General features: G+C 40.1%; 1 protein-coding gene across 2 annotated transcripts in view; it reads left to right on the top strand.

The window, feature by feature from the left end:
* nup98 (nucleoporin 98 and 96 precursor) overlaps nucleotides 1-22,903 on the top strand; it is a 111,216-nt gene that overhangs the window by 19,624 nt on the left and 68,689 nt on the right. The window contains exons 3-5 of one of the 2 annotated variants that reach the window (XM_042076131.1): nucleotides 5,938-6,033; nucleotides 21,027-21,209; nucleotides 22,692-22,831. In XM_042076131.1, coding sequence (XP_041932065.1) covers nucleotides 5,938-6,033; nucleotides 21,027-21,209; nucleotides 22,692-22,831 — 419 coding nt within the window. The remainder of the gene's footprint in view (nucleotides 1-5,937; nucleotides 6,034-21,026; nucleotides 21,210-22,691; nucleotides 22,832-22,903) is intronic. The other variant, XM_042076134.1, reaches the window with a different exon arrangement.

Genomic DNA, 22,903 nt, shown 5'->3' with positions numbered 1-22,903 from the left:
TTATTTTGCATTTCTGAATTTTCCAGGAGTCTATATTAACAATATAAAGCAATTATTGTGTATCTTGATTGGAATTCAATTGAAAGCAAAGCAACTTACTTTATTAACTTAACTTAAGAAGTAGGTCTATTTGATTATTTCAAATCAAATTTCAAAAGATGTGCAGCAGACCTGAGGCAACACACTATATTCTTCATAAATATGGCTGATATAAACTGAATTAAATGCTACCACAGAAGTGCATGCACAAAATGTAGGCCTACACACATTATAAAGGGCATAACAAACAGACAATACTATTCATTATCTTTGAGTTCAGTTGAAAATAAGGAACTTATCGACATGAATGTTCTTAGAATATTTGCTAGGAAGTGTCTGGCAGTTTGAGGACAAGAAACAGTGCATCAAAGCCAAAGAGTCAAAATAGTAGCAGCCAAAGAGGATCGTTGATAACAGAACAAGTGACGGTGAAAAAATCTTTGGCGGCACACGATTAACGCGTCAGCCTGTGCTACTACTTGGCCGGCTCGTAAGCCCAAACAAGTGTGTGCAGCATGCCTTTACGTAGCCTACTAACGGTGCATCATAAAGATACCTTTAAAGATGCATTTTATCTGCATCACGCCCCATAATGTTAACACAAGTTAACATTATATCATTGATTCCAATGGGAAAGACGGCTAGTAATCACACATTGACGTTACATCTAGTTATTAATTCACAGGACACTCAATCATTTTACTAACACAGCAGTTATGAAGAATTATGTAACCTAATTATGTCAACTATTACCAACCTAATTTGTTTCCAATACCCCAATGCTGAGGACAAATTTAGCACTTAGCTACACTTACCATAATATCCCATGTAAAACGGTTAGCTTGCTAGCTAGCTAGCTTACTGTGGAACTTCAGTATAACATAGCCAATTATCTCACCTAGTTGTAGGAAAAAGGCTACGTTCATATTACAAGTGATAGAATGAATGTGTAACTTATGTTTAGTTGATGTTATGACATGTAAAGTTAAGCTTGCCGAACTTAGTTATAGTCATCCACGGGCAGTTTGACTGTGCCTATATTCGTGACACTCCTGTTAGTAAACTGTAAAGAGGAACATAATGGTCACATTAATCCCATTTGAATGGAACTTGCAGTGGAAATTCCAAACTTCTGCAGCTTTCTGAAGAGCTTTATTATTGGCTAATGATGGGCTACTTTTAAAATAGTTATGAAAAGCATTGTATAGTTTTGGTGGGTAAAAATATGTCTGGCAAAATATGTCTGGCAATAAAAACTTAATTGACGAGATCTCTCCTAATGTTTTGCTTCCTGCAGTTGAACCCTGAGTAACAGGACGTTATATTTTCTATTAAGGCATTCCTTTACTTTTCACGCTGAAAAAAAAACTATGTTTTTACAGTTGCAAGGACCTCATTGACAGGTGAAGCTGCACGTATTGCCTATTTATCATATATAACCCTAGCCTCCTATGTAGGCTATTTTAGGCGGTTCTCCCCATTGGTTGAGTTGATCAGGCGTAAGTTCAGAGGTATGTTGTTTATGACTAGACCCTGTCAATATGGCTAATGTGAGGACTGTTTTGGTCCCAGACGTTAACTGGTACACACGATATGAAAGTTGGCGCAAGCATTGGTTTCATTGATCTGCAGAATCATCACAACACTAGCATTCTAACACAGAAACACCTGTCCCATAGAAATGGAAATCAGAACACCAGAGAATAATGTTCAAATGACGTTTTTACATAATTTTACATAAATAATAATTTTAAATGAAAAGAGAATAATGTTGAAATGAAACGTTGTTGAATATGACATATACTGGTTACATGGTAAAAGGAAGAGACACATTAAGCTAACCTGAATTATCTAAGTACTAAGAACACAACATTAGAAAAAGGTAAAGGAAAAGAAAGGATGAAAAAATGTAGGTTCCTTGGCCTCACTGTCTTCTGCCGGACCCAGTGGTTTGGGATGGCTGCCCTGGCACAAGTACACAAGGACCGCTCTGTGGGCGGCCCAACGAGGATGAGATGAGGCGAAAAAGAATAAAGAAAAGTATGAGAAGAGTCAGGAACATAATGGAGGGCATCAGACATTACTGGCCACCAGTAGGCCTACTCCGTGTGAGCGTTTTTTCCCCTGGCAGTGAAGTTGTAACAGTGTCCCGACAGCGGTCAAGTCTCCATCTCTCCCATGTCGATGCTTTCGTTTTTTCTTATCGTGAACCAAAAACATGGCAGAGTGGAAGTGAGTAGGACTAAGACAGCGATGAGTATGCTAATGCAGGTTTGATATAGGTCAATGTTTACTAATGGCCACTAGTGTTGCACGGTGTATCGATACTAAAAAGGTATCACAATGTTTTTTCACGCAAAAAAACGATACGATTTCCGACGTTTTTAGAATCGATACTTCGATATTAAAATAATAACGTTCTGTGTCTGTCTGAACTGCTGCTCTCTGCTCCTTGCACGCATATAGGCAAGTGGGCGCGTCAAGCAGGCAGCTCTGAGTGAGTGAGTGCGCAGCAACGTCAACATAGTTCTTTGCCCGACAGTCGTCGGCGTTGTGGATAAAACAAAAGGTGATGTGAAATCTGGACTGGAACTATTTCGGATACATCATGAATAGTGAAGGCAAGCCATCAGGTACACAGAGGCCCGTTTGTAAAATATGTTTCAAAGTCATTTAAAAGCAGTAGACTACGCATGGAACTTTGCTAAACACCTCGCAGACATATCCCAACATTTTTAAAGAGTTCAAAGAACAACAGGTTAACGAATATGCTATGGACCCTTTCAACAAGGTAAACAAAAACAATGCTTGAACATTCTATTTGGGCCCCAATCTACTTCCTCTGCATTAAGATAACATATGGAATGTTAAAAAGGAAGTCTTGTGCGGCCAACTATGATGCTGATAATGGAACTCTCTTGAAAGGGTCCATAGAAAACACAACTACATGGTTAGTGCCAAGTTCTTCTCTTCTGTTTTAGTCTAGCCTAAGTGAAATGAGTATGGTTCTCTGGGATAAAGCGAACCTTCCTTAATCAATGAATTTTGATGAGACATAGGCTAATGAGCTGTAATCATTTTGACGAGACCTAACGAGCTGTAATCATAGGGTGCTAACGTGATGAAAGTGCAATGTTCACGCCAGAATAACATTAGCAACACTAATCAATCTATTTCATGTTCGGTCAGTACTACTGGTAATATTTGTCATGGCATGTAGACTGCAATTTGTTCAATAATTATTGCCCAGATGTAGGATGGGTTACCCGAAATGCGCTAATTAAAGCCCACAGCATATATGCCTATATAAGCATATATATACCACCAAAGCGTGTTGAGTCCTAATAATAATAGCGGCTTATTGTTACGTGGTAGCAAATCATGTTATCAAAGAAATAGACGTAATGTAGGAATGCACACCGATATATAGCAACAGGTAATGGTGTAGGCCTATCTGACGAAGACCTGAGTGGTTGGAACGTCGTACTTGTACACGGCGCAAAGACTATCCTCACATTTTTCCCTTTGCAACTGTCAAAGAAATCCCATGAACACGGGAAGGCCTAGGGTAGCCTATACGGTCTAAAGATTAGGCCCCTCTGCATAGCATTCAGTGATTTGCATGCAGTAATTTCAACACTGACCTTGATCTAGCCTAGTTTGGCTATTTAAAGCTACTTTATTGCCAAAACACAACAAAATGTAAATGAACTATAACAAACAATAAAGGATTTAATCACACATAGTAGGCCTACTATTTTACTGACTATAAAAAATAATAATTATGTAGTAAGTTTAGACGTTTAGAACCCAGAATTGACCTGCACACTACAAAAGTGCACCGAATTCAACACAAATGACTATACACTTGGAGGAGGTATGAGTCCTTTCTTTTCCAGATATCTTAGGATTTTGCCTTAGTATCGTTTCAGTATCGAGCATCATGATTTTTGTATCGTGACGACACTAATGGCCACACTGTTTAATTGTTGTAAGTTGCCACTGTGGTTTATGGTAATTCCAGTTTAATTCTTTAGCTAAACACGCAATGAAAAATTTGTGCTGAACTCGCGTTCGTGAAGTTGGCAATGGTTATGTTTACTTCCGTGGTCAATGCAACCTGGCTGCCAGATATATTTTTTATATTAACCCATGTGGATAGTATAACCTATGAATTTTCGTATTATGTTATTTAATCATTTTGAGCCCTGAACTTAATAAACAAATAAATGAACGACCGTTATGAACTAGTCGTGGAAGTAGTTATCACCAACCACAAGAACGGTGTGCTAAGCCACCACGCAATGCATTGTTTATTTCTCTGCCTTGTGTTGGCCACATACATTATTACATTAGCAGAACAAAGTAAAGGGAAAATGTCTCAGATCCACTTGCGACTGCAAGCTTCTAACTTAATTAACCGTGGCACTTGTAGCAGAACTTATACCGTGATCGTGTGACTGCTATGTTAGTATTATTCGATTATTCGACTATCAGTGCACACCCCTGCACCTATCCATCTGATCTCGCAGTGTCAGTATAGTCAGGCGGAATGTACCGACTAGCAGCATCAGTGCAACAGAAAACAGCCATTCAAGAGCCCGATGGCTATTCTGCTGCTGCTTCTTTCATTCTGGTTCAATATGCTCACACTTTTTTTTCAGACACAATGTACCTCCTCCGTTGTGTTGGGTGGAAAATCACAGTTAGCACAGAAAGCACTTGCACATTGTGAGTTAAGACAACAGAAAATTGTCTGAGAAAATGTCTCGGGTGGATGGCGCAAATGTAATTTGTACGCAAAACATGGCATTCATCAATCTGAACGTGATCAGTGAATCTCAAGTCTCAACTCGTGTAGGCAAGTTTTTGGGTCAGCATAGCATACAGTAGTAAATCGCCGGAGGATTGGAAAGTTGGAGAGTTATGTTGATGGATGGTCTCGATAGACCAAAGACTTGTCCTGCACATTTGTAGACTATATTAATGTAGCCCGTTATTTTGACAGATTTGATGCCTTAAGATGCCCATCGTGTGAACAGAATTACTTTTGTTGCTAAAATTTTGTGGATTTTAAAAAGCAGAACATAATTAGGCTTTTTTGTGCAGAAAATAATCTGCTTTCTTCCAACCTGTCTTAAGTGTTCCATGGACACATTTGTGTGTTTTATTTTCAGGTACAAATGGCATGTGTCGTATGGTTTTGTAGTGAATACATTTAGTGGTATCACATGACTGTTTTGCATTCTGTGTGCATTCTGTGTGCACATGGGTCAAAATTAACTAGTTCAGCTGGACTTGCAACGTCACCATGGCTATCTCAGGTCAGAAAATATTCTTTTGGACGTATTATCTATTATGCACCTCCCATATCCTCTAAATTATAATATGTGGGGGTGATATTTGAATTACACTTGCCATCACATTTACCAAAACCCATTCATTCTTACACTGGAATTTGAGTGATTCACATGTTTCATAGATCACACACATGAATCACCCCTGTCCTGAGATTATTCTTGCGCTCAGATCTGCATTTGTTTGATAAATGAGGGCCAATATCAGTGAATAAAAAAAATTAAGGGGGTCGAGAAGGGAGGTTTTCCAAAATTGGTTCATTTCACATGGATTGACCCTATTGCATTTGCACATTCTGTTTGAGATGAGACGCCTCTGCTGGTGTATCTATGCTCTATGTACTAGCTGTTGAAGAAGGGGGCCCCCCATTTGTGTCGAGAGTGCATATGGGCAGTTCATTTAGGCCAATCATTTTTATGTATTAGTATGAGTGTCATGCCACTGGTTTATTCACTTCTGTGGATATAATATTGGTAATTGTTTTACCAGGACACATAGACAAAACCTTTGCTGAAATGGTGTTGTTGAATGGTTTTACAGCCACAAGTTTTGGAGCAACAGGTGGTTTTGGATCGTCAGCCTTTGGCACCACAAACACTACAGGTGGTCTCTTTGGAGCTGCACAGAATAAACCAGGTTATATTTTTTCTCTTGGCTATCAGGAAATTGCTTGACATAAACCTGTTACAATTTTTGGACAGAAGGGAAGGATTAAACAAAGCATGTTGTCTTTGCTGGAGAAGCAAGTAAGCTAGAAAGGAGGTGGAGGCTGCATGATGTATGGGTGAGGTCATTGATATTTTGGACTTTCTAGCTACATTAGATGACCACAAAAAGGAAAACAAAAATCTTGGCCTTCACTATTGTGGCCAGACTTTTGTTACTACCACCTCTAAAGAATATCATGTATCAAACACTTTGAACTGATTGGTTCTTACAAACACCTTGATTGAGAATTTGCCAGTTGTAAAGAAATCCTATTAAAGCAACACAGTATTATTTAAAAAAAAAAAAAAAATGAAATTGTGACACCTTGTTCTCTGCAATATATATTGTGATTTTTTTATATTGTGATATATTGTGAAGAAAACAATATTTTCACCAGATAACTTGAATAGGTCCATTTTAAAATAAGTAGTGACTGGGGGGATTTTGTAGGGGAGTGCATCTGCATAGGTTACGACGATAAAGGCTGGGGGGGGGGGTGGACCCTTTAAACTGTGATGTTTTTATTATGGGGACATTTTTAGTAGTGACAAAGTCCCGGACTTTCCCTACATTAGGTGCAGTTCCTAAGTATTTTATGGTGTACCTAAGCCAAATGAACGTAAAAAGGCATTTCGGTGAATTCAGATTGAAAACAGTTGAGTTCCTTGCTTGGATGAAAGCGCAAACAGAGGTGTCTATCTCAAATGGAAAGCTAAACTGACAACAGGAATAACATGCTAATACAGTGTTATTGATTGGATGAGCATTTGTGTAGTTGGTGTGTAACAGATGTCTAACAGAAAAGTGGTCAAACTAGTAGGGCTGTAACGATATGCGATTCGAAACCGAAATCGCGACACTCATATCCACGATACTGTCGCGGTGTGAAAAGGCAGAACCGTGACACACCCTTTCTAGTGTTTCATGCAGTGCTTTGCAGCTTACGCGGCCGCATAAGCAACACGCATCTCCCGCTTTACCTACCGGTAGCCTACGTTGTCCAAAAATAAATAAATCATTTTTATACCTCACGTTGCTTTCATTGTAGACTATGTGTTCAACTTTACCAAACAGTATACAAGTAAACCTCTCGTTGCCCGCTCTCTCTCGCTCTCTCTTCTTCCCTCCCTCCCTCTCCTGCTCAATGAACATGCGCAACTCGGCCAACGCAATCCAAATAAAACATTCACAATCGTGAAAGTAAGGACGCATAGAAGACGGCTAGCTAAATTACTATTATATCATTAGCATGCTGCACAGTTGTTTAAAACTCTTGCATTCAAGTTGACTGATCATCTCAATACCAACGTTTCCCAAAAGGGCCTGTCCCAAGGAGAACAAATATTACCTTGAAACTTAAACACACATGGGGAAACTGAACAGTCCAATCAGTAGACTATGTGATAAGCTAGCCAACTATGCTACTTTGTTTACAATATTTCCAGGCTTCAACCAGACAGCTGAATTAAAGAGGTAGAGTTGTAATAAAAATAGTAGGCCTAGGCTATGAGCTAATCTGCACATAGTGAGCTGTCATAAATATCAGACATTCAGTAAAATCTTTTTATATCTGGATATATAATACAGATATTATACTGTATTATCATGTTCTAAGGTAGGCTATTTAAAATGTTATTTAATAAAATGTCTTCCACATGTTGCATTGCATGCACATCTGCTGGACTGGACGGTTGAAAGAATATGTCTTAACGATTTTTCCCCCTTTGACCTCTCAAATAACAATGCAGCTGTGTTAGTCACCCTGGTGCTGGGTAGTGTACTCCACGTCAGGTGGGGGAGAGGAGGGGGCACAGTCCTAAACTATCAACCCAGCAGTCCTAAACTATCAACCCTGCTAGCTGGTTTACAGAAATGACCCAACATGAGTAAAAACAACCCAACAAAATGACCCAACAGCCTCAACCCAACGTTTGGGTTGGAAAAAACAACCCAGCATTTTTTAGAGTGTATCAGTATTTATATAATGTTTATTTGATTTTAATATTGCGGTCACGTTCCAGAGCGCTTATGACTGCCACTACACATGGTTTGTGGAGGGAGACACGCACAGTCTGTTCAGTGTGACAAAAGTGTTTGCATGCCTCTGATTGGCTGAATCTGATTTCTGGTTACGAGTGAGGAAATGTTACTTTTAAAAACACATCGAGCAATCAATCACACACATTACAGCAAGCAAGCCACTCATGATTTTGACCTATGGTGTAGGACAATAAAGTAGCCTAAAGACGAGACTTGACTTCAGCCAAAGGCATGAGCCAGCACAAGCACCAGTTGTGCTAGTGGCACAACAGTCAACCAGGCTTATAGCCTACTTACAGTAAAACTTAGGCTTCTGATAGTCAGTAAGGAATAATTAGGGTTTGGCACCGAAAAACGGTTCTAATATGGCACAGGCGGTTCTAATATGGCACTGCCGCTTAGGGCTGGGCTATACAGTGGGTCCCAGTTAAAAATTGACACTTCATTCACGATCATGGTGAATGGTGAAATGTAAGTACAACTGCAGCCGCTTGGGGGCAGCATAGTCCGCTGTCGAGTTCCACGGTCGAACCAGACGGCGCATTCGACAGCAAGGGCTGTGATTGGCCGAGTTTTCAGTGCGTTTCTCTGTGTTTTTAGCAGCCCCTGCAACATGCTAGTCCACTGTAGCCTAAGCCTTGTACATAATGTTAAACATAGTTTTGGATTCAGTGGCAACAGTGTACAGTGTCTGTCTCTCAGTAATGTTTTAAAATGAGAGCTTCGTCAGCTGGCAGTAGGCTACTTTGTCGGTAGTCATGAGAAGTTCGCTTGCTAACAGAACATAAATATGCTGCCCAGAAACCTTGTGAATAGTTCTGATTTTTTTTACTACACTAACGAGGTTGAAATATAGACTTTGCCTACAGCATCTCCTTAACAGTAATGTTAACAAAATGACAGCATTCATATGACAAAGAAAAACGAATTCGGTCACTCAAGACTGTGCCACAGCAACCAGTGTAGGCTACAGTCCTACCCAATAGGCCTACTCGAAGCAGATAGCGTTGTCTGACGGTCGAGTGGGTTAATGCACGTATTTCCAGAACAGGTCTGCAACTTTCAGGTAGTTCTGAGTTCGAATCTAGGCAGGAGCAGAGCCATATAAAGGCCTATTGTTATCATTTTTTGCAAGGTGTTGCTCCTGGCAATACTTGTTTATAATACGTTTGGTGATTAATTGATAGCTGTTTATGGGACACGTTAAACGTTCTATAATGAGCGCATCCGGGGAGTAAAACGACTGTTACGCGCTGTTACAACTGTAGGCTACAATGATTGCAATACAAAAATATGCGCGTGTTAGTTTAGTTAGTTTTGTGATGTTTTGCCCTTTTGCCTCATGTGTTTTCAGGTTTGAGGGTTTTTTTGGCAAGATTGACCTTGGTTAGACTCTGCATATGTTATTTCTCCGATTTTCGACACACGTCTGTCATTAGTTCAATAACAAGTGTTGCTTGTTAAAACATGTGACTAGTGAAACTCAAATGATTTTAGAAATATTTAGCCAAAGCCAAAAAGTGTTAGAGAGAAGTAGAGACGCCGGTGCAGCTCAGATGTCTTCTTAATTTTCTTTATTCTTCAGTAAAAGGTGCAGAACATTAATAAACTTTGACTAACGTTTCGATGTTCGTTAGTCAAAAACATCGATACATCGAAATGTTAGTCAAAGTTTATTAATGTTCTGCACCTTTTACTGAAGAATAAAGAAAATTAAGAAGACATCTGAGCTGCACCGGCGTCTCTCCTCTCTAAAATATCTGTCCTGGCCTGGTTGCAACGGATTGTGGTCAAACGACAGAAGCGCGGAGAACCCTCCTTTGTCTACCAAAAAGTGTTACTTTGTGCCCCGCGCTCCCCCACTGCTTGTGAAAGAAGGGGATGGGGGAGGGGGGCTTAACGTGAAAAAGCTTAATGTCACAAAACGGCAACGAGTCGTTTTAGGCTACAGGCCTTCATAATGGTAGGCTACAGGAAGTGGGGAGAGGGTATGGGATGACCAGAGCCGTCATCTATCGTCTTTCCAGGCACACAGCTCGTTATATAGCCTATCGACTGCCTTAACAGATAGGCTTTGCTCTTGGGTTTGGCCTTACAGCGAACTCAATGCTCTTGGTGCTTGCAGTTTGTTAAATAAAGCGATGCAGATTACATTATTTATTTCTGATTAATTGCGTCTTTTGATATATTTTGCAACATTTGCTTGTTAGGCTGGGCTACTGTCAATGTCCTGTACAGGTCAATGCTCAACAATTGCTGGTGTAGGCCTAGGCTATTAATCAATTAGAGACTGTTCGTTATTTATTTAATTAAGGGGCTACCGGAGGAGTTTTGGGAGCGTTAGTCAAAAAAGACGTGACCCTCCCTCGCCAGCAAGAATTTTTTCTATGACCCTCCAAAGTGATTGAGAAACGCGTGACCCTCCCCAGTCCCAACAATTTATTGATGCCTTAGGCTACTGGGTCAATTTGGGAGCTTGCATGCTACGACTCCTTCCTTGAAATGCCTTGAAAAGGCTGTCGTTTGCACAATTTCACAAATAATCACCGGGACCGAAACAAACCTGTCAACTTTTCCCGGGTTTATCGCGTATTTTAACTTTTTCCTCGCTGTCTTAGGAGGAGCTGCAGGGCCGTCGCAAGGGGATGCGAGGCCCTGTGCGAACTTGACAGATGCAAGGCCCTTTTCACTTACGTGCATGAAATCATGCGATAGCTTACTTTACACATAGCCAAGGCTACCGTCGGTGTATTTTAATAGTAGCCTAGTCTAATAAGCTACACCAGCTTGCCTTTAAGAGGGGAAATTCAATTGTATTAGCCTATAACATTAGCTGAGTCACATATTTGGCCATATGGTGTTTATCACAGGCTACATCACGAAACCAAATAGTGTAACAAAGGCGAACACTTTAACAGGGGGAATTAATTGGGCATGAATCATTGTGCTGAACGGTATTTGTCAATGAGCAGAAACACACACGACATTCAAACTATTGATAAGATGTACTGGTCTGTGTGTATATATAGGCTAACATTGGACAAATAAATGACACTGACTCGCCATATCCTGACTCAGGAAAAAAAAACATTTTCTTGCTTTGCCGCAAACTCAGCAATGAAATCATAGGTCAGTTTGCAGGTAGCCTAACGTCTTTTTCATAGAAGGGAGAGCCCAGTCTCTCCTGTGACATGGAGGTGCGCAAATCTTTTAATAGCCTGTTCAACTTCGAAAAGCTTCGTTCACCCGATGCCAGTCACTGATCGCAATTTCAAAGTTCGGAAAGCTTCATCTTTTTAAGTTTTAAGTGCAGTGGCCCCAATCTGCCCCCTTTGGAATTATATCTCGAGCCTATTATAAGGTCCAGTGCGTTATGTCCTGGGATTCGGATGTGCTCAAAAAGAAAAGAAAAAACACTTTTTTATAGATGGTTATGAGGAGCAATGTGAGAGAGAAATTTGATGATCATTGATCGTTGTTTTGGGACGTTAAGCCTTTTCCATAGGTGTCAGTGAAGGAGATTGAAGAATGACCATTTTTTTATACGAAAATATTTCTTCACTACAAAAACTCAGTGTCATTCAGACTCAACCCTCTTGTTGTTTTATTATCTTTTTCGTTGTCGTTTTAACATTGGCAAGCAGGCATGTTGCGGTTGCAGTTTAAGTGAAATTTCTACAGTAGGCCTACAACATGCTGTTAGGCTGGGCTACTGTCAATGTACTTGTACAGGTAAATGTTCAACAATTGCTGGTGTACAGGTTATATAATCAATTAGCTAAATCATTTGTCCAGCTGTTTAAACATTTTTTCGTGCTACATTCAAACGCAAAAGGTGCTTTGATATATTTTTCGTTTGAACGTCGGCAAGCAGGCATGCTTTGGTTGCAATGAATGAGGATAATTGCTTTTTTTTGCATTATTTCGCTCCAGTCTCAACAGCACGTACTTTTTCCACACGCTAAGTTCTAACACACATAGGCCTATCCCCTCTCGCTTTCTCTCTCTCCATCCCTGCACACGGTGCTTTCTTAAAGGAGCTGGACCATTTTACAACAATTGCATCTACATTTTCATATTAGAATGTTTTGTCAAGTGTAAGCTTAAACTACCGTGATCAATTTAAGTTCCCGTGCCCCCGCTGCGTCATGGAAGCAGTAAGTCAGTCGCATCAAAAATAGTAGTGGCACCCAAGTGACACCTTGTGGTTGTTTGTGTCAACTGCAGTTTGTGCCATTTCTGCTGAGAAAATGGGGTGCGTGATTCATGAAGGAACCCGTCCAAACTTAACGGTGACCCACTGTACATCGGTATTACGACTACGACCGATATGTTTTTGAAATCGATATGTAGTTGAAACAATATCGTCATACCGATATAATATCTTAAATAATGTGCCATTTTATCAAAGTCCCCTTGCTTCTGTGTTCATAGCATTCAGACAGCCGTAGCTCTGCTCAACTGCGCCCCTTGCGTATGGACGTTCTCCCTCGCAGCACTACAAACTTTCAAACATGACGGACACAGAGTCAGATTTTGTTTACCGTGATCGGAGGTTGGTGCTGGGCTGGCCATACTGTATTGTCAACGCATCAACGGTTAGACCGAGAATTCTCGTCGTGAAATCAAAATTCCACTGGAGCTTTACATCACTGTTTACAGCTCTTCTTCGAGTTAGTGTAAAATTTAAATTTTTGGTACATAGCTAATTTAAATGCACATATGGGGTTGGGTGCTTGCGTTTCTTCAGCGATATAGCAGATCTAAAGTCCTCACGGAGACAACCTACACGCTGATTTTATTAAAAGGATATGCACGCGGGGACTCGCGAGCAGTTACGGACATCATTTTTTAAACTCCATTCATCCGCGCGTAGGGCTTTTTTCTTACTAACTGCAAAATGCTAATGAACGCGTACAAAATGATTGTAGTGTCTATCACACTTTATTGGTGAGTGACCCAGTTACGGTGTTTAAGTACCATAATTGTTTAAAACTATTTAATTGTTATCGATAGCAAGTCACACATGTCTAGGCCATCATAAATTTGCTTGTCATCTAGGCCCCATCAAACACTTGCGGGGGGAAAAAACTGCATTGTGTAACAAGAAAACTGCAGTTTTTTTCTGCAGTAGGCTAGGCATAAAAAAAAAAGGTTTGGTTCCTGTTGGTTGTCAGTTGAGACCATGGGTCGGTAGGGAATTTTTTTTTTTTTTTTTTTTTTTTTCCCCCAGTGGCGGTAAGGGATAGGTAGAAAATCAGTCCCTCCAGGATTTCACAAGGTTTTTTGAAACTGTTTCAACCTAAAATGCCTGGATGGAAGTTGCAGTGTTTTTAGCTGTTTCTTGTGGAGAAATTGCGGGAGGAAGTGAACATTGCAAAAATAGTTGTTGTGTGGTGTGTGTTTTTTTTTTTTTTTTTTTTTTTTTTAACAGTAAACAGTAAGGATTACAGAAAATCAAAGTAGGCCTACTTTATTTGTGAAAATGCTTTGACTGAGGTAATTCACAAAGCAGTATAACCTTTCGTAGAACTGTCCAAAAAAGACAGTCACCTTAAGAGATGGCATCATGTCATATGTTTCAATACATTCATATATTTTGTAATTCATATTAAGTTCATATCTTTTTAATAATTCATAGTCTGTGGCCTGCATAATTACTAATAGCCAAGTAAGTATCTAGTAATTTCATATTGATGTAAACTATTTGACTACACTTCTGTTTAATGTCATTACATTGGTGGTGTACGTCTAATTGCCTGCCTGCCCCTTTAAGGACGTGAGAGTAGCCTAATTACATTTCTGAGTCGATTGGAAGGCTTGCATCTCACGGTGTTCGGCTACGAGTGTAAATCACTTTTTGCATAGTGCATTACGATATGTGGATGCAATTGGGAATGTCTTCTATGTCATTAGTTAAAATAAATGTTAAAAAAACAACTCGAATGAAATCATTCTTGGATCATAGAAGAGGTACTGTAAATGTCTTGCAATTTTATTAATTTCTATGATTTTGGTAGCACTACTCAAACTAAGCCCACAAGCTAGCAAACATGACATGAGCTAAAAGGACATATCCAGGTAAACGTTTGCCAATGGGTTGCATAGCCTGCTCAAATGTCAGTAAACCAAGTAGGCCTTAATTAACTTACTTTCATAGCCTAGGTAGGTTAGCAACACCAGGTTGAGAGATGCAAGTAAGCAGATCATTAACGTTAGCCTTCTATTTATTGTCATCAAAACTGCAGAGGAACGAACACGTTAGGGCAGTCTTTGGTGTCATATGCAGAAGGTGCAGAAGTAAATGTGCTATCTGGCTCAATATTCTGCGCGAGGGACTGTTGTGGTAGGTGAAATTTCATGGTGAAACTACGATGATTGGTCAAATTTGCGAAAAAGTTGCGGTGTTTGTACCAAATTGCGAGTGCCTTGGTAAGTGACGAAAACAATCGTCTTCGTGAACAGCTGTGCATAGGCTACTTTGTAAAAGAGAGAATACGCTCATCCCTATACATAACGCAAGGGGTAATTAATGTAATTATAGTTCGCCTTTTATTTATGGATTTATTTAGTGTTATTTCTTCCCCAAGCTCATAAAATAAATTTGGGTCGCACATAAATTGACAGGGTCGGTCGGAAACCGGAACCCAAGAATTTTTTTTTTTTATGCCCTACTGCAATATTTTTGTGTCACATATTGCATTGTGCACTACAATGTAGGCCTGTGTTGTCAGTCAGGGTCGACCTATTGGTCTTTTGTTATTTGCACAGCTTTATTAGAGCAGCTGTAGCCTATGCCTATTGGTATTGGTAGGCCTATGTGTTTTACACTAGTGTTGTGCGGGTTAAGGTTTTTTAACATCCGCACCCACTCGACCCTCAAAAATATGCGCTAATTAACGACCCGAACCCGACAAAAAAAAGAAAAAGCCAATGTGCCTACAAAGCCTAGGCTATCCTTGAGGTAGAGACCATGTTTTCTTATTAACTAGACACTGAAACAATAAGAATTTGCCCTGTAGGCTATATGCTTCAACAAAGTGAGTTGTTGCATAGGCTTGGCTCGCTAGCATGTTGGATTAATTGAATCTGAATCTACTTAGGCTAGGCCTACTGAATAAATAAACTGAAAGATCCTTAATTCTTATTGATGTACTTAAAGGTAAAACACAAGTAATAGAGAGCTGAAGTCACGCCCTTCTACTTCCGGTCCATGGGACCTTTCTTTCAAAAAAATATGAACGGGAGTTAATGGAGAGAGAACAATTATTTTTTTGGTCCAGTTTGAATTGTGCCAAGAATTTCACATATGATGTGTGAATTTAAAAGATAATTTTTCACGTCAAGAAAGTACTGTTGTTCGATAGACTTCAAAAGTTATGTTGGTTTTATGAGAATCCGCTCCGTGGACTACATCTCTCGTCTCGAACAATGTACGTCACCAACATAATGAAACGATAAGATTAGCTGTTATGCTAGTGAATGGTTGCATCTTGCAGCCTGCTATGTCACTTAACAGTATCTTATGTACAGTCTATGGACGAATACAACTTACCTGATGTGTTTAATCCTCTGACTCATGGTATTTTCATTGACAAGGAAAGCCCAATTAAGACCTGTTGCCCTTATACTTGTACAATCTAGTGTGGCTGTGAATGAGCTAACGTCACTAGCACGACTGATGCGTTTGTTGCGACTGATGCGTTTGTAGTCGTTGGAATTACGATCTTTCACAATGTTGTAATTCAATAATTACGAAACGAACTGCAAATGTCTTTGCATGAAAAATTGTCTTTAAAATTGACAAACATCATATGGGTAATTCAAGGCACAAGTCAACCGGGACCAGAAAATAATTTCTTTTTCGCCATAGACTGGGCGCCATACATTTTTTTTGAAGGATAGGTCCCATGGTGGCTAACGGAAGGGGCGTGACTTCGGCTCTCTATAGGCTACATCATGTAGCCTAACATGAACACACTCTCTCCGCGCGCGCGCAAACACACACATTGCCACAGATACAAGGAAGTTTATCGTCACATGCATATAGTTACTGAAAGTAAGAAATGCAGTGAAATGATGTCTGGTGTCAGCCTATTTGTGCAAAGTGGGGGGGGGTAAAAAGTGCAGTAGAAGAGGGGTTTAGTAGATTAAGTGGCAAGGGCTGCATAAGAAAGGTAGGGGAGAATTGGGGGGGGGGGGGGGGGGCACCAACAAGGAGCACCCAAGAGCAACAGGGGCAAGGAAAAACTCCCTTACCAAGGAAGAAACCTTGGGCAGATCCACGGCTCAAGGGGCTAACCCAACTGCCAGGGGTCTTGGTGTGTGTGTTGGGGGGATGACAGGGGAGATGGGATAGTGTGCTGTGTATGTGGGGAGAGGGCAGTGTGCAATATGTGTGTTGGGGAAGCTTCCTCATGAGACAATGTGCTGTGTATTGGGGGGGGGGCAGTGTGCTGTAAGTATGTTGGGGATGTGTGTTGGAGAAGCTTCCTGATGAAATAATGTGCTGTGTATGTAGGGGAGAGGGGGGGGGGGGGGGGGGGCAGTGTGCAGCAAGTAGAGGAGGCTTACTGTAGCAAGCAGTGTGCTGTATGTGAGGTGATGACAGTGATGATGTAAGTGTGTGTGTTGGGGATGGGGGTGAGGTGGGGGGGGGGGGGGCAGAAAGGCTAGGCAATCAAGGACATGGGTAGATGGAGGAGAAATCAAAAATAATAAATAAAAAGTTCTATGGAGATGTGCAAAAGTTGGAGAAAGACAGGTGTGTGTGTGTGTGTGTGTGTTTTGACGTGTGATGAAATAAGAAAATAAATAAAAGGTCTGTAGCATAGGGTGAGGGATGTAAAAGTGCTAAAAGTCTTGTGTGTGTGTGTGTGTGTGTGTGTGTGGGGGGGGGGGGGGGGGGGGGGGTCCATGAGTGCTGAGGAGTGAATGAGTGCAAAGTCAGTATAGTGTGAGTTCAGAGTTCGGATGGCCTGGGAATAAAAACTTCGCCTGAGTCTCTCAGTTCTGGCTTTGTGACTACATACAGTAGGCGGTCTTCTTGATTTCAGCGGTAGGAATAATCCATTGTTAGGATGAGAAGAGTCCTTCAGAATCTTTTGGGCTCTTAGAAGTACCCTTCTGGAATAGATATCTTGTAGAGCAGGGAGTTGAGTTCTTATAGTACGTTCAGCTGAGCGCACTACTCTCTGCAGAGTACTACAATCTCTAACTGTGGAGTTCCCATACCAGGTGATGATGCTACCAGTTAGAACACTCTCAACCGCTGAAGTGTAGAAGGCCTTCATGGTGGATGTAGAAACTTTGAATTTCCTTAGCTGACGAAGGAAGTAGAGTTGTTGTCTGGACTTCTTCAGAACATATTGAGTGTTAACAGTCCATGTTAGGTCTTCAGTAATGTGGACACCAAGGTATTTAAAACTTGTGACTCTCTCTACAGGTTGCCCGCTGATCATTAGTGGGGTGTAACTGTAGTTCTGCTGCTGCCTTCTGTAATCCACTACCATTTCCTTGGTTTTATTGATATTCAGTGTCAAGCTGTTAGATTGACACCACTGTGCCACCTCATCAACCTGATCCAAGTAGGGCTGTTCATTGTTGTTACTAATCAGGCCCAAGATCACTGTGTCATCTGCAAACTTGATGATGGAGGTATGACTACTGTTGGCTTTGCAGTCATGTGTGTAGATGTTGTACAACAGTGGACTCAAAACACAGCCTTGGGGAGCACCAGTGCTGATGGTTAATGAGTCAGATGTCAGACCCCCACTCTAAGCACTTGTGAACGGTTGGTGAGGAAGTCAAATATCCAGTGACACAGGGTGGTGTTCAGTCCTAAGGCCTTCATCTTTGTGACCAAGGTGAGAGGTACTATCGTGTTGAATGCTGAACTAAAGTCAATGAACAGCATCCTCACATAATTCCCATTCCCCTCCTGTGTGTTCAATCGGATGTGTTCAATCGGTTTAAACCCGTGACATCTGTCTGTTGCCTAAACATTACATTTTTATGAACTGAACCAGAAATCTGTCTAATGACAAAGTTGAAAATATCATTATAGCATGCATCCACAAACTTAACAAAACTGCATCGGCTACTTAATGCAGACGCAGGCAATAACTTAATGCAGAGGGTTGCAGTCAAGCACCTGTGTGAGGGGGAGAGGGGAAGAGAAGATGGAAGGTCTTGTAGGTTAATCCTATCTTAACCTGTTTTATGCAGGGTGTCCGCGGGTAACGGGTTGACCCACGCAACACTATTTTACACAGCTGTGTTGGAGCAGTCTGAAATCCGTGTAATTAAAACTGGTTGTGTTGTCATAATTGTTGTGTTGAGTGAAGACGAAACACTTAGCTCTTTCTGTTTAAAATATCGATATATATCGTTTATCGCCAATCAGCCCCAAAATATTTTATAGTATAAGTATATGTACTATTTTGATCCTGTTAGGGACATTTGGGATATCAGTGGTCCATATCGCCCAGCCCTACCTCCGCTTACTCAAACGGTAGTAATGACATTGAATAACAATGTGAATTTCGGTGACTCATTTCGATGCTGCATGTTATTTATATATTTATTTTTTAATACAAGGCATCATTGCACGTCATGCGCCATCTCTGACGTCTTGCTCTGATAGCACCACATCCAGATACAGTTAGCTAACATAAATACTAGATGTATAAGCTTAAAGCAGAGGGGTGCACAACATAGGCTAGTGGACACTTTTTGACAGCTCTGGCGACCCCATGCAGTAACTAGTAGATTTGGGTCTTTCAAGAGGGGTCAAAAGGCATATCTGTTCAACATGCGTTTAGTTCATTAAGCGCTTCGTATGCGTTATGGTTTATATAGTATTGTTTATTTTCATTAGGCTGTTGATTTTAATTTGACGTTGTTTGTTATTGATATTCTCTTTAATGTAGTCTTACCATGCTTATTGTTGTTATATTATTGCTTTTTTCCTTCATTTTTATTGTTTATTTCATTAGGGCATTGATTGAATTGACATTGTTGTTTATTATTGCTGTTCTCCTTAATGTAGCCTAATGTAGCCAGACATGGAAAGTATGAAATTATCATTTTGGGGCAAATTCAGGGAATATCAGAGAATTTTGTTGCAGCAGATGAAAATTTACTTGCCAAAATACATTCATATAAATATTTACACATCTATCTATCCATACTCCAATAACTTTGTAGCAGAAAATACAAGTACATTAGAGGGCGTCCTCATTTTTGCACCTTTGTCCTCACTTTTAGACAAAAGTGTAGTCCTCCTTTATTTTCATGGAGAGAAGTATCGGTAAGAATATCAATAAGAAGAAAGAAGTGGATATATACAGTGCAACCCTTTCTGTCATTGCGTTTTTTTATTTTTCTTCCTATTTTTAAAAGATATTCTCCTCGATTGTCTGGCTGGGGGCGCGTCCCGAGGCACATGATGCTAGAACCACCCCACTGCCACACTCCCCTGCCCCTGACACCAGTTGTTCCCCACTGACGGGCCAGCTCATCTACACACCCCACTATCCCTGTGGTGTGTGCCTTCTAATGTCTAAGTGCATTAAAAGGTGCGGAGCAGAGAGGAGAACTTATTCAGGTCTCACCTCAAGCACCGCCCTCGCCCTACCTATGGATTGATTGTGCGCAGCCTCTAATATGAGATACATTTTAAAAAGAGGTGCTTCCATAGCTTTCTGGACAGCCAGCAATGTTACTGGCGCTTTGGTGTCGCTGTCCGAGGTCCGTCCATAGTCCTGATCAGCAAACTGACTTTTCAGCGTTCGTATGCAGAAACAACACAGGACAGCTGACCATGCTCCTAGAGCTCTAGTGTCTGCTAAGCCTGTTCAAGAGTGGGCCACCGAGTGTCGCTCATACCAGGAGAATAATCACTGCCCAGTGCTCATGGAATTAATATTGAGTGATTTGTACTTGTTGTATTTGTCTATGTGAAGTGCTTTGAGTTGCCTTTGTGCTAGAAAATGCTATGTATAGGGCTGTCACTTTTGTAAAAAAAAATCCTGTTCGATTTTTGAGACGTAAATGTTCATTGAATCGATTGTAAAATCGATTTTTCATGTTTAAAGACGTTTACATTTTCAACGGAAAATAAAGGCCAATTCACAAACAACTAACAGGCATTAGGACGAACGTAAAGAGGGCGCTTGTAGACACAAGCCAACAATATTTCTGATTTATTGGCGTTTATTGTTTAAGTTTCGTGCCTGCAGTACTGCTGCAGGCTTCAACGTAGCCGTGTCTGTGTTTACGATTAGAAATGTCAAACAAATTTCGCCTACGTAAAACTCGGTTGCACAGTTTGCATAGCCTACCGCTTTGTTCTTCTCCATAGTTTGATATACCAAAAATCCGAAGTACTTCCACATCGAACTCAAGTTATTAGGCCCCATCACTCGTCTCATGTCGCACAGGTTAATCGTAAAGTGACAGCCCTACTTATTTACTAACTTACATTGGGATGAATTATGCTGAAACAGTATATCATGCAGCCCTAAACCCTATTCACAGTAATCATATCTGGTCAATTGCCGTATTTTCCAGACTACAAGTCACACTTTTTTCATAGTTTGGCTGGTCCTGCGACTTAGGTGCAAAATATATATATATATTTATATGTATGTTTTTTTCCCTCTTCATGACACATTTTTTGACTGGTGCGACTTATACTCCGGTGCGACTTATAGTCCGGAAAATACGGTAAATGTACCTGCATGGATGTCATATACCCTATACAGTTGCCTATTTACTTTTGTTTCGCCTGTCATGTTATTGTAAATCAACCTGTAGAATATGTAAACAAACATAAGATGAGAGTGCATTTTACTAACTAATTCTATTTTGGGTTTTAGGTGGGCTCTTTGGATCTAGCACTTTCAGTCAGCCAGTAACTTCAGCCACCAGTAGTGGTTTTGGCTTTGGCACTGCAAGTGGAACATCTAACAGTCTATTTGGAAGCACCAACACTGGAGGAGGTGGTCTCTTTTCACAGCAAAGCAATGCCTTTGGTACCAACAAACCAGCTTCCTTTGGCAGTAAGGCTCTATTTAGTTTCTTTTTAGAATGAATTGATCACTCACTCACTCACTCACTCACTTCGATGATGCAAAAGATAACTATTAGGAGAGGCACAACACTAAGTATAACTGTATAGTGCAATGCAAATTTAGAATATCATTCACTTTCTTAACTTAATATTTTGATACATAGATGTTTGTTATTTTCCCAAGGGGATATTCATTTTCACATATCAGTGTATGTTCATTGCAAAAAAAAATGTTAGGGTAGGCACAGAGCCACTCAACTCAACATTAATTCCCTACACCAGCCTGAAGTACACAGTAAGGAGAAACATTACATGATATACAGAACATAAGTCACAACACATACTGAATCTTAACAACAAGGCATAGGCCTAATTTATGCTTTTATCAATTTTTAGTCTAGTTTGAGTCACAATCCTGTTTTGAAATTAAATTAAATATGTAAACCTAGTCAACTACATTGAATGTCTGGTTGAATACTAATAGACACAATAAAAAAAGCATTTTCTAAAGCCAAATAGTATGTCAAATAAATAAAAGCTTTCTTCTTATAGAGTTAGCCTATATTACAGAAGAAGGTTTGAATACAGTGGCCAGCGAAGAGGAAAAAATATACACGCTTATCTTTCTGTTACAGTCTAGAGAGTTCCGCATAGGCTACGTTGTGTATAATATGATTGTCACTTGGAGGAGACTTAGAGGTTGGTAACACTTTATTTTAAGGTTCACATGTTAGCCACCAATACATACCTAATTAATACCTGTATTAGTGACTTGTAAGGCATGTTTTAGGCAACATTAACCATTTCTTAGGTGTGTATTCACACATTTCTTGTTCATGACGAATTAGGCCTTTATTATTGATATAATCTTAATAATGACCTTGCAAGCCTGTATCTCTACATACTAATTAGTAGTAAGTACCAAAATAGAATATGCATAACCTACTTGTATACTGTCTGAATAAATCCCAAATAGTAGGAGAACAGTTGTAGAATAAGCAAGTGTATGGCTCAACCTCATTGCTGCATTTCACTGCCCAGGTTGCTGTGTGAAATGGCACTTAATAACTGGGAGATTGGCTCCCATTTTAAAGTGGAAACTGGTTCCTTGGTAGCAAGCACATTATCATCAGTAATACCTCTGCAGAATGTACTTATTAGAATTGGTTCCATATTCTAAAGTAAGGCATTATTATTATTATTATTATTATTATTAAGAATTATATAATAGGAACAGTCTAGACTATAACTCCTGGTCAATACAGACATTCTTTACCCTTAATACATTGCTAGTGCATACTTTGTTCATTCAAAATATGGTCCCTGTTCTAAAGTAGAGGCTCCCAAATAATTCAAGGCTCCCAAATAATTCAAGTCTCCCAAATAATTAAAGTTTCCATATTTAGTTGATTTGCCTCATGATTAGATTGTTTGCTATAAGCATCCTTATAACCCTGTCATTGTATTTTAGCCTTTGGGACCAGTACCAGCAGTGGTGGACTATTTGGTGCAACCAATACCAACTCGAACCCATTCGGAGGCACCTCTGGGTCACTTTTTGGGGCATCAAGTTTCACTCCTGCCCAACCAGGGACAACACTTAAATTTAATGTAAGTAATGTTTAATCTTTTGTTTAGCATTTAATTATTTAAAGGAATACGCCACCCCTAGGTGAAATTGGG

This window comes from Alosa sapidissima, chromosome 21 (genome assembly GCF_018492685.1).
Source record: "Alosa sapidissima isolate fAloSap1 chromosome 21, fAloSap1.pri, whole genome shotgun sequence".
NCBI lineage: Eukaryota > Metazoa > Chordata > Actinopteri > Clupeiformes > Clupeidae > Alosa > Alosa sapidissima.
Note: the sequence above shows the minus strand (reverse complement) of the source record. Positions and strands in the feature narration are given on the sequence as shown.